Source organism: Ixodes scapularis, unplaced genomic scaffold, assembly GCF_016920785.2.
Source record: "Ixodes scapularis isolate PalLabHiFi unplaced genomic scaffold, ASM1692078v2 PGA_scaffold10__122_contigs__length_95168666, whole genome shotgun sequence".
Classification (NCBI taxonomy): domain Eukaryota; kingdom Metazoa; phylum Arthropoda; class Arachnida; order Ixodida; family Ixodidae; genus Ixodes; species Ixodes scapularis.
The window spans coordinates 82643679-82659945 of record NW_024609836.1 but is presented as its reverse complement, the minus strand read 5'-3'; the positions used below and the strand labels follow the sequence as shown (position 1 = coordinate 82659945).

The window sequence follows — 16267 nt, the reverse complement described above, 5'->3', positions numbered from 1 at the left end:
TACTTGGGAAGGCAACTGGTTGCTTACCGCTTCAGTGTAGATAATCTTGAAAAGCATTTATTTTTTGTAGAAATGTTTTGACGAATCTAGCTGTCTTTCTATGAATGCTACCAGTTGTGTGAATGTGTCTTCTTCCAGAAATGTTCTGTGTGTTCAAGTACATTGCATTTGTCTTATGATCCGAAACGTAGACCTATCTGGCAAATAACTCGAGCCTCGCGACTGGTCATCCTTAGGAAAAAATTGTGAGTGCTGGATGAGCTCATGGACCGTGGTCTACATCTAAAACAAGTTGTTTCTGATGTAGAAAAGTTCCTCGACCAGGACAGCGTGGCTGCATCAAGGGCATGTGTAAGACTTGCCTGTTCTTGTCAAACTTACGAAAAATTTACTAGTTGTGAACTTCTCAACGACAACTTCGCGAGTTGCGTTTGAGATAGATGATCGACTCATCCGCATCAGGGATAGATCAGTTCGACTCACCCTTGTCAAATGAGTTGTCAAGTCGTCAAGAATAACTTGACTAGCTGTCCTTATTAAATTGTCCTCGGCGAGGGCAACTCGTCTGCAAGTCAATCGCGAGGTTTCCGAGAACCCAGCCGTACGAGTCAACCCCGTTTCTTGTCTCTGTGCAGGACTCCCAACTTTCATCATTTTGTCAAGATTGCCCTCACCAAGAACCCCAAGAAGAGGCCGACGGCCGAGAGATTACTTATGGTGAGCGGTCGGTGCCCGGGCGCGTGTCTGTACTCCATTCACCCCTAAGCCGACAGTGTGGTAGAAGCTACGCACTCGTTGGACCAATCACCCGCTTCCCTTTCGTCACCTGACCCCAATCTCTGTGTCTGGATACAGGCGAGAGTGTGGGCACGTAGCTGCCACCGTTTCTTCAGCTTCGGCATTGTGCCGGGAACACGTCTTCCACCGACGTGTTCAGCGTCCCATCCGTCCCACGCATCAAAAGTGGTCCCCAAGCGGTGCAGGCGAGCTGCCAGAAACAAGCGTGCTTTGTGTCTGAACTAGCTGAAACTAAGTAAAGTACGGGAAGGATCCAAACATGGCTGAGAAAGGAACACAATGACAGAAGGCAACGTCTCAAACTCTGCTCTGCCACGTCCGACTCAGCTCTGTCTAAACTCTGTCATTCTGTTTCTTTCTTTTTCACTTCGAATTCTTCTCATTCTCCACCCTGTTCTCGGGTTTTCGGAGAAAACGGTGAAACAGATGAGATCACAAAAGCCGGAGCATCGTGTTGTCAGATGTCCAATCGTGGTGGTTTGGGGTTAGAAAGTATGAATGAAATCGAGCGTCGCCGTCGTTGCGGGGTCCCAAATTCCGGCCGCCGAAGCTCCTGCGGACTACTAAGTTGGAGAGCAACCCGCAGCAGGACGGGCGTCCGCCAGAGTCACCGAACGTTCCTGGAGTACCGAAGCTTCCAAGCATCATGCTCCAACCCTTCTTCAAAATGGCGCTGCCCCGTGCGGTCGAAGCGAGGCACGCATGGTGTGCCGTTTGTTGAGCTCTTCAATCCACTTTCCTGGTCCGTGGCGACTTTGGTTTGTTTTTGTTAAAGTTCTTTCCTTCGCTCCGAGCGGTGCGCGACTTGCTCCCCGCTGTCTCGTCTCTTTCTCTTGCCTGAAACACATGAAAGTCGAGAGTTAGGCTTAGCGTCTGAGGCGTAGAGTTCGAAACGCAGCACCAGCGCAACCGGAGCGAGCATACAAGCCGGCAACCTTCTTTGGCGAACCAGATAAGCGACTACTTGATATAAAAAAGAAAAATCTAAAGAAAATCAACGGGCCTTGTGTTCGGTCCTAACTCATGCCGCAGCCGTTGTAAAGTTTTATATGTGTTTTTCGTTGTTTTGGGCCCGGCTCCCAAATGGCCGACTGAAAACTTCTGCCGCGGGCGAAACCAGCCAATCGAAACTGGATTCTGCGGGATTTACTTTCGCTAAGCGGACTGAATCATGGAATGCGATACTCCGGGAACATTCAGTGACTCTGGCGTCCACCACTGCCGCCGCGGCGCTGCAAGTGCGCACACGCCGTGTCATCGCGTAACGAGGAGGAAAGGCAGAGACGCTCGCGGACGACCGATGCCTTCGCCTCGCGTTGCAAACGCAGCCCATAAACCATGTGATCCCAGTGGAGCAATTGGATGCCCTCTGTAATACTAGCTCTCAACCAGCAACAACGTAGCTCTTCGAATGACGTAGAGTTGGTCGGAAACCGAGGGACCACTTTTGAGGACATGGTGAACGTGCCAGTCGGGGATGCAAGGTTGCAGGCACCGTAGCTTGGGGGTGAACGGAGCGGCAACGTCCGGTCGGCTGAGTCTCTTTGGGCCCCTCTGCCGCAGCACCCTTTCCTCAACGGGGACCTCACCAAGCGGCTGGCCCGGGAACTCATGGAGAAGGTCAACAACCCTCACCACAACTACAACGAACTGGATCCGGACGACGAAGGGGTGCGTTTGCCGGTGGTCGTTTATCAAGGGGCGGTTTGCTTTTAATGCGGGATGCATTTTAACGGAAGCAGAGTTAGGACTTGTGTTGTGTTGTAGATGTAGCTGCAGTCGTACTGTACCGTCGTCAGCCGAGTTTGGCAGGCTAACCTTCCGCTAAATGTAGCGGAATGCCACCATGGGGTCATGGAGTCATGTGAGGTGTCAGGGCACGCCGGGTCGCGTGACGTCGCAATGTTACGTTGGGGTGTCGCGTCGTTGCATCGCGTGACATTGCAGCGTTACCTCGTGGTGTCACGGGACATCCTGACACGGCGGTTATGTTGAATTACTTGCGTCGACGGCAACCTCTTGCAGATCCTTTGTAATGTCCCCCAGAGGATTGCGTCGCAGAGGTCTGCAATGACTGCAGAGAGGCAGAATGCCGAACTCAACAGTGAGTGCTTGTTGTTTTGTATTCTCTTTTGGTTTTTTGCTTTTGAGATACACACTTTCAATTATTTTCTCCTGTTCCTTGCGCTATTCGTACCCTCGGATGCCTGTCCCTTGTAGAGTCCAGTCATAGGAGAGATACTGCATCAGTATTTTTACTAAATGAGCACACATGGGAGGGACTTTAGTAAGTTAAACACCTGGCAAGAAAGTCGGCGGGATTGGTGACCGGCGGGATTGGTGACCGCCACGATTGACCAGTGCCAAGGTCAACTGTGGTGCTGGCCAATCGCGGCGGTCCAACAATCTCAACGACTTTCTCTCTGAGTGTCCAGCTTGGAGCCCCTGGAGTGTTCGTATAGTTACTACAGGCTTGCCCCAACTTTGCTTTATTGGATAGGCGAGCTGACACAAGCCCGTAAGGTGGGTGCAGGCATTTTGGTAAGATTAGTGATGTGATGAAGATGGTTTTGTGAATTGACTTTTCCACAGTGGGGTTGCACCGTATTGGCTCTGATCAAAGTGAGCACTTAGTCATCTGTTTTTGTTTTTCCAGTGGAAAATGTCAGCTTCGAGCAGCGCATCTTTACGGAACTGGGCGGTGACACCACGGACCAGGTGACTAATTTGGGTCATATTTTCGGAGACATACTTATTGTGTCAATTTCGGTTTGGACGTTTCAAAGTGTCAATTTTGTTGGTATTCTGTGTTTTACAGCTCTTTCATTATGTCGTATGTGATCTTGTTTATGAATGCATCAAGATAAATAATTGTGTGCGATATGAGAGAAGAATGGAGCGTCCTGCGTCAGCTGCTGCTCCTAGCACGCTGGTGCATATCGATGAAAGTTGACGCATGCCCGGTATGATGCTGCGCTGATAAGATGGGAGTGGCACATCAAAAAATGCTGCAGAGGCAAGACACATGGTTGATATAGTAATCGTGTCAGCTCATTATGAGTAGGAGACCATGGCTCTATTTTATCGCTGCAGCCGCTGTTCAACCGTTTTACGAAACATCTCCTTGCATCAACCGTGTCCAGTGGCAGATTCTGGGGGCAACAACTGAAGACAACTGCAACGAATGGGAAATTTGAGCTCAAATTCCCGTGAGGGCTTAGTGGGACTGGTATTCAAGAACGCAGCAGCCGGGAAAAAAAGGAGACCAGAAACTTGTGAACGAGGGTCTATTGTAATTAAACTTTTCTGTGGTATAGCAAGTTTTTGTTTGAAAAAAAAAATAAATAAATAAAATCTTTACTGCATTGGTATTTTTCCTGTGTCAGTATCTAAAATGAGAGTATTACAAATGTACTTTGACTTTGACTTGGCTTGGCTGCATTCATACTACTGTGAAAAGGTCTTATCTTACTTACTGTTCAAGTTTTTAACTTACAATGTAAAAAAGCAGCTTGTGGGCTACATGGGGCCGCTGTTTCCACTTGGGTATGCAGCCCAAACAAGAGCAAACAACAAATTGCCATAAAATGCTTTCTTTTTTTTCGGTGATTTTTATAGAGCTCGGCAGTTCATAACGGCCAAGGGAACCACTACGACTTGGCCACGTCTTGGATGGAGCGGGACAGCGAAACGGAAGAGATTCAGAAGTGAGTGATGCCACCTTTTGATGTTTATCGGCTACTTTTTGTTGGCTTGCTATTTGTTTTTCACCCTTCTGACTTCATTCCCAACCACATTAATGGATGATGGCCTGGCGGCTAGGGGGTATGGGTGTCTTTTTTGCGCACCCTCAGCAGTTGGCATTGAGTGTAGAATGTTATGCTCTTATGCCGCCAACATTTGCTCTTGGTCATCCAAACAGAAAATGACGGCACGGGGCATTTTAGCCGGTATTACCGGCCAAATTTGGTTCCGGGCCCATTGTTCTTCGCCTAGAAAGAATGCCGATCGAAGTGTTCTCTTCTAGTTTGATGGGACTTCTGTGTTCTTTTGAAAGGTGTTCGATTGCTCAAAATTTCTAATAAGGATTGCATAGCTTGATGTATTCAAATTGATTACCAGAGCGTTAAAATATTTTTAAACTGACTTTGGGACATTCTTGGTAAATGCGGCATTGATTGTAACCACTCATACTTTCCCATAGAACCGCGTTAGATAATATTTAGGGAACAGGTGGTTTACGTCTTGCTTCAGCATCGTGCAACTGGGCAGTGGAACAAATTCTTGGGCGGTTACCTCTAAAAACTCGGCAAATGTTGTTGTCCAAGTATAGTAGATATGCTTTTGTTAGGCAACCATAAAATTTTTCTCTATAATATATCCAATGGGCGAAATCTCCCAAAAAATGCATAAATGGGGATAACAGAAAATTAGAAGCACTTTGTCTGTGCAGTTATTTTGTGAACTGGTACCTGCTTTTTTTTTCAAATATGTTATATAAGAACTTAAAAATGCATATCAATATAGTAACTTTGTGAAAGGTGGAAGAGAATCTGTTTTTGGGGGGGCCCCTCTCTAGACAACTGTGTTTACTGTAAATGAGTACTATCACATTTCATTATGTCCACCTAGTATTCACCCTCGAACATCGACGGAACTGCATGCAAGCGATTTTGGATTGACGAATCGGCAAAACATGTTAACGTGGCGTAATGGTATGATGCTAAAGAAAATGTGGAGTTTGCCCTTTTATGGCGATAACACAATGTACACTGCACGACACGACACCATTAGAAGGAATACGACATTGGCGCCGTTTTACGTTTTACTCGTACAGAGTATTGATGGGCACTACAGTTTACCAATCCGTTGATTTTTTTTTAGGTACCCTATCTAACTACATTTTCTGCATCCTTGGCCTTTACCCTTTCCAGTATGCTATTTAGTTTTGCGAAATTCAGAATAGTTATTTTCAAGTCAACGAATGCCAAAACTTCCATTCAAATATAGGTACCTGCACTTCTCAGTGCCGTAACTTCATCTGCAGGCAGGCTTGCAGGTCGAGTAGGTCATGCTTATGCATGGGTGTTGGGGCAAGTTTCTGAATCATTCATTCGACACCATCGAACTTCTTGTAATCAGTTGAAAACAAATTCTACAGTACAAAGAGTGGCCTCTGCCTGCCGCTGCCATCACTCTTTCGTTGTTACCAGTAGATACTTGCAGTCTGAAGGTAACGGTGAGGACCAAATTGTAAATTCAATAACTTTGCTAAAGGAATTACTTTGGCATAATATTTGGGGGATTAGTTTAGCGATGCTTGTCAATGTATTTGGTAAGTTTTAAGGTAAATCGAGGCCTGTGAATAAAACGCTGAAGTATACATACCTCTTTAAGATTACTGGCCCGAAGGGGGACTTTCCAAGACATTAGTACTTTTGATGGAAATGGTTCAATTTTAAGTGAAAAAAAGCAAAAACCAGCAATTGCGTGTTTGCACTAACAGTGTCAGGCCGTGCACATGCTTGAAACACTCTGAAAGGTCCCGAATTACTGTCATATTGAAGATGTGATTCAACATTCATGTGGCATTGATTTCGGAGACTCGTGACTTGGAAGTCAGATGACGGGGCACTCGTGAGCCAATCGCAAGCTGCGGCCTCTCTTGCATCAAATGAGCAGGCTTGCAATTGGCCGGTGGGTGCCTTCTATCTTCTGACTGCCAGTATATGTGTCTCTCACGATCAGCACCGCATTAATGATGAATGACATTTTTAATATGGGAATGAAACTAATCTTGGGTCTTCAAAGATACTGAAAGCATGCGGATCAAATTATCGCCATAAAAAGACAAGCTCGAAAATCTGACAGTGTTTTTGCCAGTTTACATAACCCACATTCATTTTTTTTTTTTTTTTTTAAATTTTGAGTGGTCTGTGTGCAACTGTGTTTTTCTGGGTCATGCAGTGTGCTAACTGCGAGCATCCCTCTGCTCTCAAGTTAATATCTGCGAGCTCAGTTTGTTTTAATCGTGTACCAGGTGTTTTTTTCTTTTATACTTGACGAGCAGAACCTTCTAATTTTTTTTTATTGGGTGTCATCTTGTGACATCAGTTCACCATCTTGTGGTTAGCTGTGACTTGTCATCTTCCGAGATTAACTAATTTGATGGTGCAAAGAAAACACTACCCAGCAGCTCGCAACGAAAGGGTAGGGAAGACTATGTCAATGAAAGCACCCCCTAATGTACAGGAAACATACTTTTTTCTTAAATTTGGTGCATTTGTATTATACAGTTTTTTTTTTATCATACCAGTACTATAAAGTTTCTGCTGTGTAGTAGTAGTAGTATTTCATTTATGAATTACATATGACAAAAAAGTGGTGTCAAGCCTCTAATGGCATTAGTACAGCCATCCTGATGTACAGTAAAACCTCGTTATAACAAAACGGGATATAACAAACTAATGGATATAACAAAGCAATCATAATTCCCCTTGATTGCTAATAGTGGGAAGAAGTGGACATTGGCTATAACAAACTAATGGTTATAACGAAATAATTATGACCGCTCCTTCAACTTTGTTATAACGAGGTTTTACTGTACGTACTTGTTAATTTAGAATACCGACACTTTTTTTTTTTCTTTTCAAATTTCGTTTTGCTTTACCAGAGAACTTTTCTATATGTAGCCCATTTTTCTTCCATAAAAATCTTCACTAGTATAATATTGGTATGCCTCATGCTTGTACCAGTACTACAAGTATACTTCATCTTTGCTTCACTATGTCCGTACCCTCACTGTATTAGTTCTTAACAAACACGGGAGGGTTCTACCGTACTGCTGAAGTAAGAATACTGATATAGCAAAGGATGTTTTTGCTGCAAATTGACTTTGCTGCAGTTTCACTGTAGAATTAGTAGCACCATCTGTTTGGACGTGACTCCCCAGCTTGTCTGTTACCTTGTTGCATTGCCCCATCTTACCCCAGCATGGTAACATTTTGTTTCAAGATTGCCGGTTGCTCTTGTAATGTTATCCTCCCGTGTGAATGACATTGTGCCAAAAAACTGCCTAACAAACCAACTTTTCTTTTTTTTTTTTTTTCATGTGGAGTTGAGTGTTTTAAGCACTGAGACATTTTTTGCACTAAACCGGCGCTTCCTAAAACTTGGCATAACTGCCTCATAAACCTGCTGTCCTTCGAGTTGCCTGCAGTTTGAGTTTGAGTTTCGAGAAAGAGGCAAGAGGGGAAGAGGCAGAGTAGGAGGGAGAGATTTGCATGTTTGAAATTTCTGCCGGCTACACAAGATGGCTGAGGCAGTACCACGATAATTCGAGAGTTCCCTAAGAAGTATGTCTTGCTGACCACTCCTAACCGGTCTCACTTAACCGCTCCTAACCCTAACTAACCATTTGTGCCCTGTAACAGTGGCACACTTAGGAAAAGGGGCGAATGAGAGGTAAGGTTGTTTTCAAATTAGTTCTGTTTTATTTTTTGTTTCTTGGTGGTGATCTTGGGGAATGTGAAAGCTCGGCTTGCAGTCATGACAGCATTCCACGATGCGGAGCAAAATTCAAGGTCCGTGAGAGAAATGTCCGCTCGACACAGGGGCACTGAAAACGAGTGGTGATTTTGGCGAGTTGGTTCATGTTTAAGCAATAAATGAAACAGCGTGCAAAACAGTGAAGGCAGGAGAGAAATAGTACACAGGACAAGCGCTTAACTGACTACCTTTCTTATTTTACTTTGTGCAGTGAAGTTAGTTACCAGTTTTCGGTTGCTAGGGGTCTGAGAGGGAAAATAATTTTCTGACGACTCTCTGGCGAGTACTTTCTTTTCTCATCATTGGTTCACCTTTCGTTTTTGGAAGCAAACTTAAATTCGAGGCTGCTTTACACATTGACGAGAGCACAGACAGGCAGAATGGCACCATCGTTAGGTGGCCCCAGAACGCTTTCGATCTGCGTATAACCAGGCCAAAGGTTTTGCAGTATTTGCGAGATCATATGTATGCACAGTTAATGAAAAACGGTCGCTTATGATACGGTCAGATTTTATTTCCAGCCCGTGGCGAAAGAATGACGCGTAAAAAGCGAGGCGATACGAGCGGAACGGAAGTGTTCCGGGGCTGCTCTATAGATGGCGCCACCCTGTTCTCTAGTCATAAGCGGTGCGGTTGCAACGCACTCGGCCACGCCCGAACCTAAACGTGCGAACCGGCTTCCGGTGTCCCCTTTATCGTGGCCGCAGTGGCATGTGCTTTTGGCGCCCCCTGCGGTGCATCGTTTCCGAGATGGGAGGAGTGGTCAGACTGTGTTTTTCTTGGGAATCCTCTCTCTCTCTTCTCTCCCCCCTCCCCCCTCGCTTCTCCCTCTCTGGGGACAGCAGCATAGGGGCTTGCGCGGACGACACTGAAGCGAAATTTTGTGCCGCCCTCAGGAGCCTTCTGGAGATTGTGGACGAAGAACTGCGCCACAGGTACGCCTCCCCGCGGACGAAAAAAAAAAGTCCCCGTTCTCCTTTTTCCTTAATTCTGGTGGCCATTTGTAGAGGCACGACGGCGCACTCGGGGGCACGCCTAGCGTTGCCGACGGTGCACGGAACGCGTCTCAAACCAGTGCGCTTACCGCGTCCTCGAATGTGGTTCCTCGATTTCCGCCCCATGACGTCGTAAAAACATTGTGCCGTCGCTTACCACGGTCCTCGCGGTGGCGGAGACGGACGCAGAAGACGCCCGTTCCACTGCGTATCGCCCTGTAACTCGGCGGTGCCCGGAGGCTCTGGCGGCCGGGACAGGACGGTAAACGCACTGGTTGGAGATGTGTGCTGGGCACTGTGGCAGTGCTGCACCCTTTCCGTCGCGTTCCCCCGGCCCCACACCCCTTTTTCCGCGGGGCCGGTTAGCAGATCTCTCTGGGCGTCTGTCACGTTGCTGCGCATCTGCTGCACCGCAATGTGTGTCGGACGTTGGCTGCGTGTGCATCTGTCACGGCACCATGCGTCTCTCGCACTGTTTGGCGTCTGCTCCCCGTCCGCTTCACGTCTGCTTCTCGTCTGCTCTGCGTCCGATTCATGTCTGCTCCTTGTCTGCTCTGCGTCCGATTCACGTCTGCTCCCCGTCTGCTGGGCTTCTGTGCGTCTGCTGCACTGCTGGATGTCTGTAACGTCTGTCTTCCTGTGTCTCGCTTTTCCGCCTACTATTGCGACATTCTCTTTCTGTCCGTATCGCACTCTCAGACTTCTTTGTCCACGAACACCTTCTTTCTACCGGAGTGACTGCCATGTAGAGCGAACCATGGTGCGCTGCTGCAGTGTGTTGCGAGGAAATTGTCCCAGGTCGCCGAAAATTTCTCTCCCGGCAAGGGTGGTCATCGCAACGAAACGTCTTCTTCCTCTACTCGCGAGTAGACTAATCTTTTTTTTTTTTAAACAAAACTTGCAGGTTTATTTGACAAAACATATTTTTTTATTATTGGTGTCGGGAGGAAGCAATCGCCCTAACACTCACTGACCGCTCAGAAATGTTGGGCTTATTATGTTTGCACTTGTTGCTTAATGATTCATTCTTGAGCATTCTTATCGGCTGATGTCGTAATATTATTGGCTACGGAGTCTTAATAACTCGTCACACACTGCATTGTCACAACTGTCGGTGACTGTAGCCATCCTATCACATAAAGCTTGTTTTCTATGTTATCTTTTACTAAGTGTGTGCCGGCTCCACACGTGATGTCAGGTTTTATGGGGTTTGAGATAGATATTTCCATGCTCCTGTGAGATAGATATTTCTATGCTCCTGTTTGTAAACCCTTGCAAAGTTTGCTTAAAAGGACCATGAAGGCAGTTTGGAAGCTTTATTTGAAGATTGAAATGGGCATTGGGGCATGTCTTGTACGCCATTGACCAAGTTCTAGCCCGAATAGACGTTTGGGTGCCGCACCAATGAGTTAAACAGTTGTAGTAATAATCGCCTTAAGAACGATGCCCCCCCCCCCTTGAGACGGTGGCAGAAACGTGAACTAAGGAGTGCTGCGTGACGTCAAAGTATGACGACAACTGACTCCTCGTTGGGCAATTGGTTCAAACGCATGACACGCTCTAGGCATTGTGGCGGCGTTGGCGAGTTGGGCAGAGAGTCGCTCTGAGGCGTCGACCGAGGAGTCGGTGGCAAGTCTGGGGCACCCTCATGAAGCACCAATCCAAAGTTTCGCGTCCTGAGAAGCATCTCCCGTCCCATCGGCTTGAGGTCGCCGAACGGGAGCTCGATCTCGTTTGCGAGAGCGGCGTTGTCATCCATTTCTTCCGAGTTGACGAGTACGACAACAGCTAATTTGACCGCCCCCTCACAGACTGCCGTGCACTATATCCAACTGCGGTAACCGTGCTGAGCATCCACTATATCCTACCGAAAACCAGCTGTGCTCCTTGACATTGCTTCCCTTTTCAGAGGCAAAAAAAAAAAAAAAAGAATGCCAAATGTTTGTTTCAGTTTAGCAAATTTATTTGCAGGCCCAGAAATGAGTTGCAGAGTTTTAGAAAAAATTTAGTGGCATGCTAGGGCCCCACTGCATCCAAAAACACCTTCTTTTAAAAAGTTTTGAAATTGCCTTCGTGGTCCTTAACGAATTTAGGGGATTTACTGGTTAGGAGTTCAGACTTTGAAGGAGCTTGAGCAGTTACAGTACTATGTGCTTTGCAGGATTTTTAGCTTTCTGTTATTTCTTTCAATGTCATTTTATGTTTACATGTGCTTTCTACTGTAGATAACCCATCTGAGAGCATCCAAATGCTTTTGTATTGTCTACTTTGGGTCAGTGTAAACTCGAAAGGTGTGTGACATATAGTATGCATTACATGTCTAGCTTGTCAAGCCCTTAAAAGCACCATTTCCTGTGCCGTTACAGGCCATGGTGTCTCAGTGCATGTGCAGATTTGTGTCATTGTTTTTTTGTCATTGTTTTTTTTTTAGATCTCTGGTACACTTTATTATTGTGTACTTCACTTATTTCGCTCTTAAAGGGCAACTTTGCTCAATTCCGAAGATTTCGGGCAGTGAGTGATTTTGCATTAAAAAGCGCTAGTAAAAGACACTACGTCATTTACTTCGCGAAAATGGGATATATATTTTTAAATTAATTTTAAACACGAGCACATATTGAAACCGAAACTTCGGCTCCGTCCGGCAACATAGGCCTCGGGCCGCCAAGAACATCGCCATCACACAGTATGAGATGTCACGTGATCCTCTACGCAACGACGGGCGAGATTGGGGCGGGCGTGTGCCAGGCACAAGTTTCGTCTGCACCGCACTCTTTACCACGTTTTGGTATCTACGACATTCGACGATGTCTGAACAACTGTGACATAAGTCTGTGCACGTAGTGTCCGTATGTGGACGAAACTCCGAGAGGCAATAATCACAAACGGAGAGACGACGGCGGCTGTTGTGACGCGAAAGACGGAACGGCGGGACCACGACAGGGCGGCCAAATGGCTCCCAGAAAGTGTGCCGTTGAGGCACGCCGAAAAGAAACGTTGCTGACGTCATCCGCTGCAACCAGACAATAGCGACGTATGGTTATAAATATGACAGCATTGTAATTTGTCGTAATTTAGAGGCAACGATTGTCAAAAGTGCAATGAGAGTTTCATGGTGGTCGATCATAATAGTATAATCGGTATAAAGCTCAATTAAAATCATTAATGCAGAAAATAGGTGCTGGACATACGACAACGGAATGGCCATTGCTAGGCAGTGGCATAGCTAGGAATATTTTTCGGGGGTAGGGGCTGAGGTGGCTGGATGTCCAAGACCTGAGGTGTAGAGGGGAGGGAGGGGATGCGAGATGCATGTGTATATTATAGGGACGGCCGGATTTCGTTTCAGAAAGAAGCTGAAATCCCATAGGCCCCCCCCCCCCCCCCCCCCCCCCCGGCTATGCCGTTGCTGTGAAGTCCACAAAACGGTTGTCCGTAAGAAGATTCACGACGTGATTCTTTCAATGTAGCACCTCTTTCTTTCTTTCTTTTTTTCGGCATATTCTTTCGTTTTTTTTTAATGTAGCGCCATACCGCTTCCCCTCGCCACCCATTGTTATTCGCAGTGACACGGCTCTTCTCTTCGTTGCATCTGAAAACAGCTGTGTCGGTTTCTTTTTTCTTTTTAGCTGTCGAATCACTCCTCATGCCCTTAATCACACTCGAGCACAGTGGCATTTTCTGTTCGCTTTTATTGTTTTTCTTCAGCCTTTCATTGACATTCTGGATCCCATCTAGGTTTGCGCTTTTCACAGCTGTTTCTTTAAAGGCCGCGTGGCTGTTCGGTGAGCCCTCGCGAGTCTGTCGACACAATCGGCGCCGCCTGTCGTTCCTTCCGCGCGGTGTGTTATAGCTGCAGCATTCTGAAGGAGCGTACTGCCAAGGTGTCATGTTTCCTCTCTGTGCTACTACGACTAGTCGTGGCAGGTATTCCCATTCTCATTGTGTCTAATCGAAATGAACTCGATGCTTTAGGGCGGTGCCTTTTACGTGAACTTGGGCCCATCTTCGCAGAAGTCCCGCGTTGACCGCCTCGTGATGATTTTAAAAGCTTCCGTGATTTGTACGCTATTTTAGTAGATTTGTTAATAACTCCAGTAACAATACCCGATACTCCACCAATGTCTTTGTGCATGCTTCAAACATCATAATTGGTGGGCAAAAACGATTTAGCAAAAACTCTCTGCTAACTTGTGAGCCTGGCAGGGTATTGCTCCCTGTTGTTAGCCAGTTTTTCTTTCTGTTTTATTCAAAGTTTTCTATATTAAAAGGGCACAGACTACTTCTAGTATGTTTAACCCTTTCCCTACTAATGGCGGTTGTCACTCGTTTATTCGGACCATAAAGCCCGACCACGGGTGTTACTTGGGTTTTGGCACCTGTTTAGCACGCACTCTGGCAGATGGCGAAACAGTCCCCGTTGTTTCATGTACTTTGGGCAGTTTGTTCGTTTGTTTTGCCGTTTGACAGAGAAAGAACGCTTCATTTAGCCAAGAAAAATAAAAGGAGTCGATTGTGAGTGTTTACGCTAAAACAACATGTCTTTGGTGCGGAGGTTCACTTTAGCCGACAAAGAGATACTAATCCTTTTTGAATGGGATTTATGCTCGGGCACAGGTGATGATGGATCCTTTGGCCTTTTCGTTTTTAGGAATCGTACGATAGTAGTTTGATGGGCAGTGACAAGAGTGATGAAAATGACGTGAATCTTGCAAGCATTCCATCAACATTGGCGTCTGCACGTTAGTGGGACTCAAACTACAAGTCCTGATTTAATTTAAAGCAAGATATGACACCTGGAAGTCGAGGAAATGTTTTTGTCTGATTTTAATGCAAATTGCCCGTTTAAAATAAAATTTTGCTGTACGTTCTTTGTAAGAAAAAATGAGTAGACAAGGAGTCAATGCCTGGGCTATCATCAGACTGTTTTTTTTTTTTTTTTACATCTGTTTTTTTTTGTGGGACGAAAGTGTATGTGTGGTACAGTTTTCTGCCAATCTCACACTTTCCTTCTTTTGGATGTTGTAGTGGCCTTGTGTTAGAGGTTAGGACTGGCAAGTGTGTAGTGTTGCCAGTAGCAGTTTCATCTGCTTTTCTACAGTCATTTCTCCTGTGTCTGTGATTTGTGTCTGGTGATATAACCAGGATCTTGTGGTGCCTAGCATAGAGTTTCCCAATCTGTCCACGTACGTGGCTTGCACCGACGTCACGTCAGCGGTCGCTGTGGTGGCTCTGCTGCTGAATGCTTACCTTCTGCAGCTTAAGTTTTGCACCACCGAATTTGTCGGCCAAAACGAGTGGGAATGGCTATCAGGGTAGTGCTATGACGTCACCTGGAAGCCATGTACAGGGTGTCGCAAAAAAAATTCACAGGGTTTTTTTTACCGCAAAAATAAACTGGGCATCGTCGAACGCTCATTCTCCGGCCAAAGGTAGCACTAGAGGTCACAACCAGATGCCAAAGTTTCAGCCCGATACGATACCTTACTCAAAAGTTATAAGTGATTTTTTTGAAAATTTCAATGGAAAAATGGAGCCCATTTTTGCCCGTTTTCACTTTCTGGTGCCATAGAGCCCCATGTGTTCGAAAACTCCGTCGGCCGCCATTTTCCCATTTAAATTTTTAGAAAATCACTTATAACTTTTGAATAAGGTATCGGATTGGGCTGAAACTTTGGCAGCTGGTTGTGACCTCCAGCGCTACCTTTGGGCGGAGAATGAGCGTTCGGCGATGCCTAGTTGAGTTTTACGGTAGAAAAAACTGTACATTTTTTTTTTTGTGATGCCCTGTATAAGGGGTGGCATGACAGGTGCAAGTTGTGCCGTACAAAGGGCTTTTCTCCTTATCTTGCATTGCACTGAGTGATCAATGAATTTTTTTGCACTTCTCCGGCTCCCAGAAACACCCAACATTTAATTTGAGACCTGTATTGCTAATCATGCTGCAATAGATTAGCAACCTTGACAAACCTTTTTGTGTGTGTTGAAGTGTAATACTTGTGTGTGTTATATTATATCGCTGCAGTAGAATACATTACTTTGTCAAAGGTGTCCTGCCAATACAAGTGCACTCTATTGTTTTCTATGTTGGTTGAATTAGGTGAATTTTTTTGTAAGCTTTACCTTCTTTCTTTTTTTATAAAAGGCATATTATAGTTAATATCTATAACATCTCATCTGTAGTTTGCCTTAAGAGAGTATTGCCATGGAAATTTATCTTTTAAGTTGCTACTAGATTCAATTTATGGGTGTGCACACTGATGTTAGCACCATATTTCACTATGGAAATTGTTGGACGAGGCAACACTTGCTATTTAAAATGTGACATGGATAGATACGCTGTATAGAATGTGTCTAGACGATGTATTGTACGTACAGCAGAACCTGAACATTTCAAATGCCGAAAAACGAGCCAGAAAATTGGTGCCATCACCTAGCAAGCTGCAGCGTTCAGCAAAAATTCATTCTTGCAGTCAATTTTACCTTTTCAATTTTCTATGCGTAGCTCTGTTCTTATGAAGAGGGGATATCTCGAGATCTGGAGAAATTTGAACAACAAGCTTATTGCAAATGTCAAGTCCTCCTATGCAGGGATGGCGCCACATGTTGTCTACCATTCTCTATCTCACCGTTAGAGAGAGCCCACACAGAAGATGCCACACTGGCCACAGTCGATAAATTTGAAGGTACCAGAAATTGTGTTTAAATTTAAATAAGGTTAAGACTAAGAGAAACAAAAGTAAGTGCTCTTGCTGCCCCTGGCTTGGAAATTTGGCCCATCCGTTTTCAATGACGTGTGGCACCATCTCTCAATGGAAGCACCCAACACGAGTGCTAATACACTGTCTGAGTGCATCAATTAAAAATTGTGGGGTATGTCTTTCCCATTTCCTTTGGGAGTGGAGTTACACTTTTATAATGAAATG

General features: G+C 45.5%; 1 protein-coding gene across 13 annotated transcripts in view; it reads left to right on the top strand.

Annotated features, from left to right (window-relative positions):
* The window catches only part of LOC115322567 (mitogen-activated protein kinase kinase kinase kinase 5), a 73984-nt gene that overhangs the window by 42427 nt on the left and 15290 nt on the right, over positions 1 to 16267 (top strand). For 4 of the 13 annotated variants that reach the window (XM_029982924.4, XM_029982927.4, XM_040505186.2 and 1 more), the window contains exons 7-12: positions 636 to 717; positions 2362 to 2469; positions 2824 to 2902; positions 3455 to 3516; positions 4417 to 4505; positions 9243 to 9281. In XM_029982924.4, the coding sequence (XP_029838784.3) occupies positions 636 to 717; positions 2362 to 2469; positions 2824 to 2902; positions 3455 to 3516; positions 4417 to 4505; positions 9243 to 9281 (459 nt within the window). Of the gene's footprint in view, positions 1 to 635; positions 718 to 2361; positions 2470 to 2823; positions 2903 to 3454; positions 3517 to 4416; positions 4506 to 9188; positions 9282 to 16267 lie in introns of all 13 variants that reach the window. The other 9 variants (XM_029982928.4, XM_040505187.2, XM_029982926.4 and 6 more) reach the window with 3 other exon arrangements.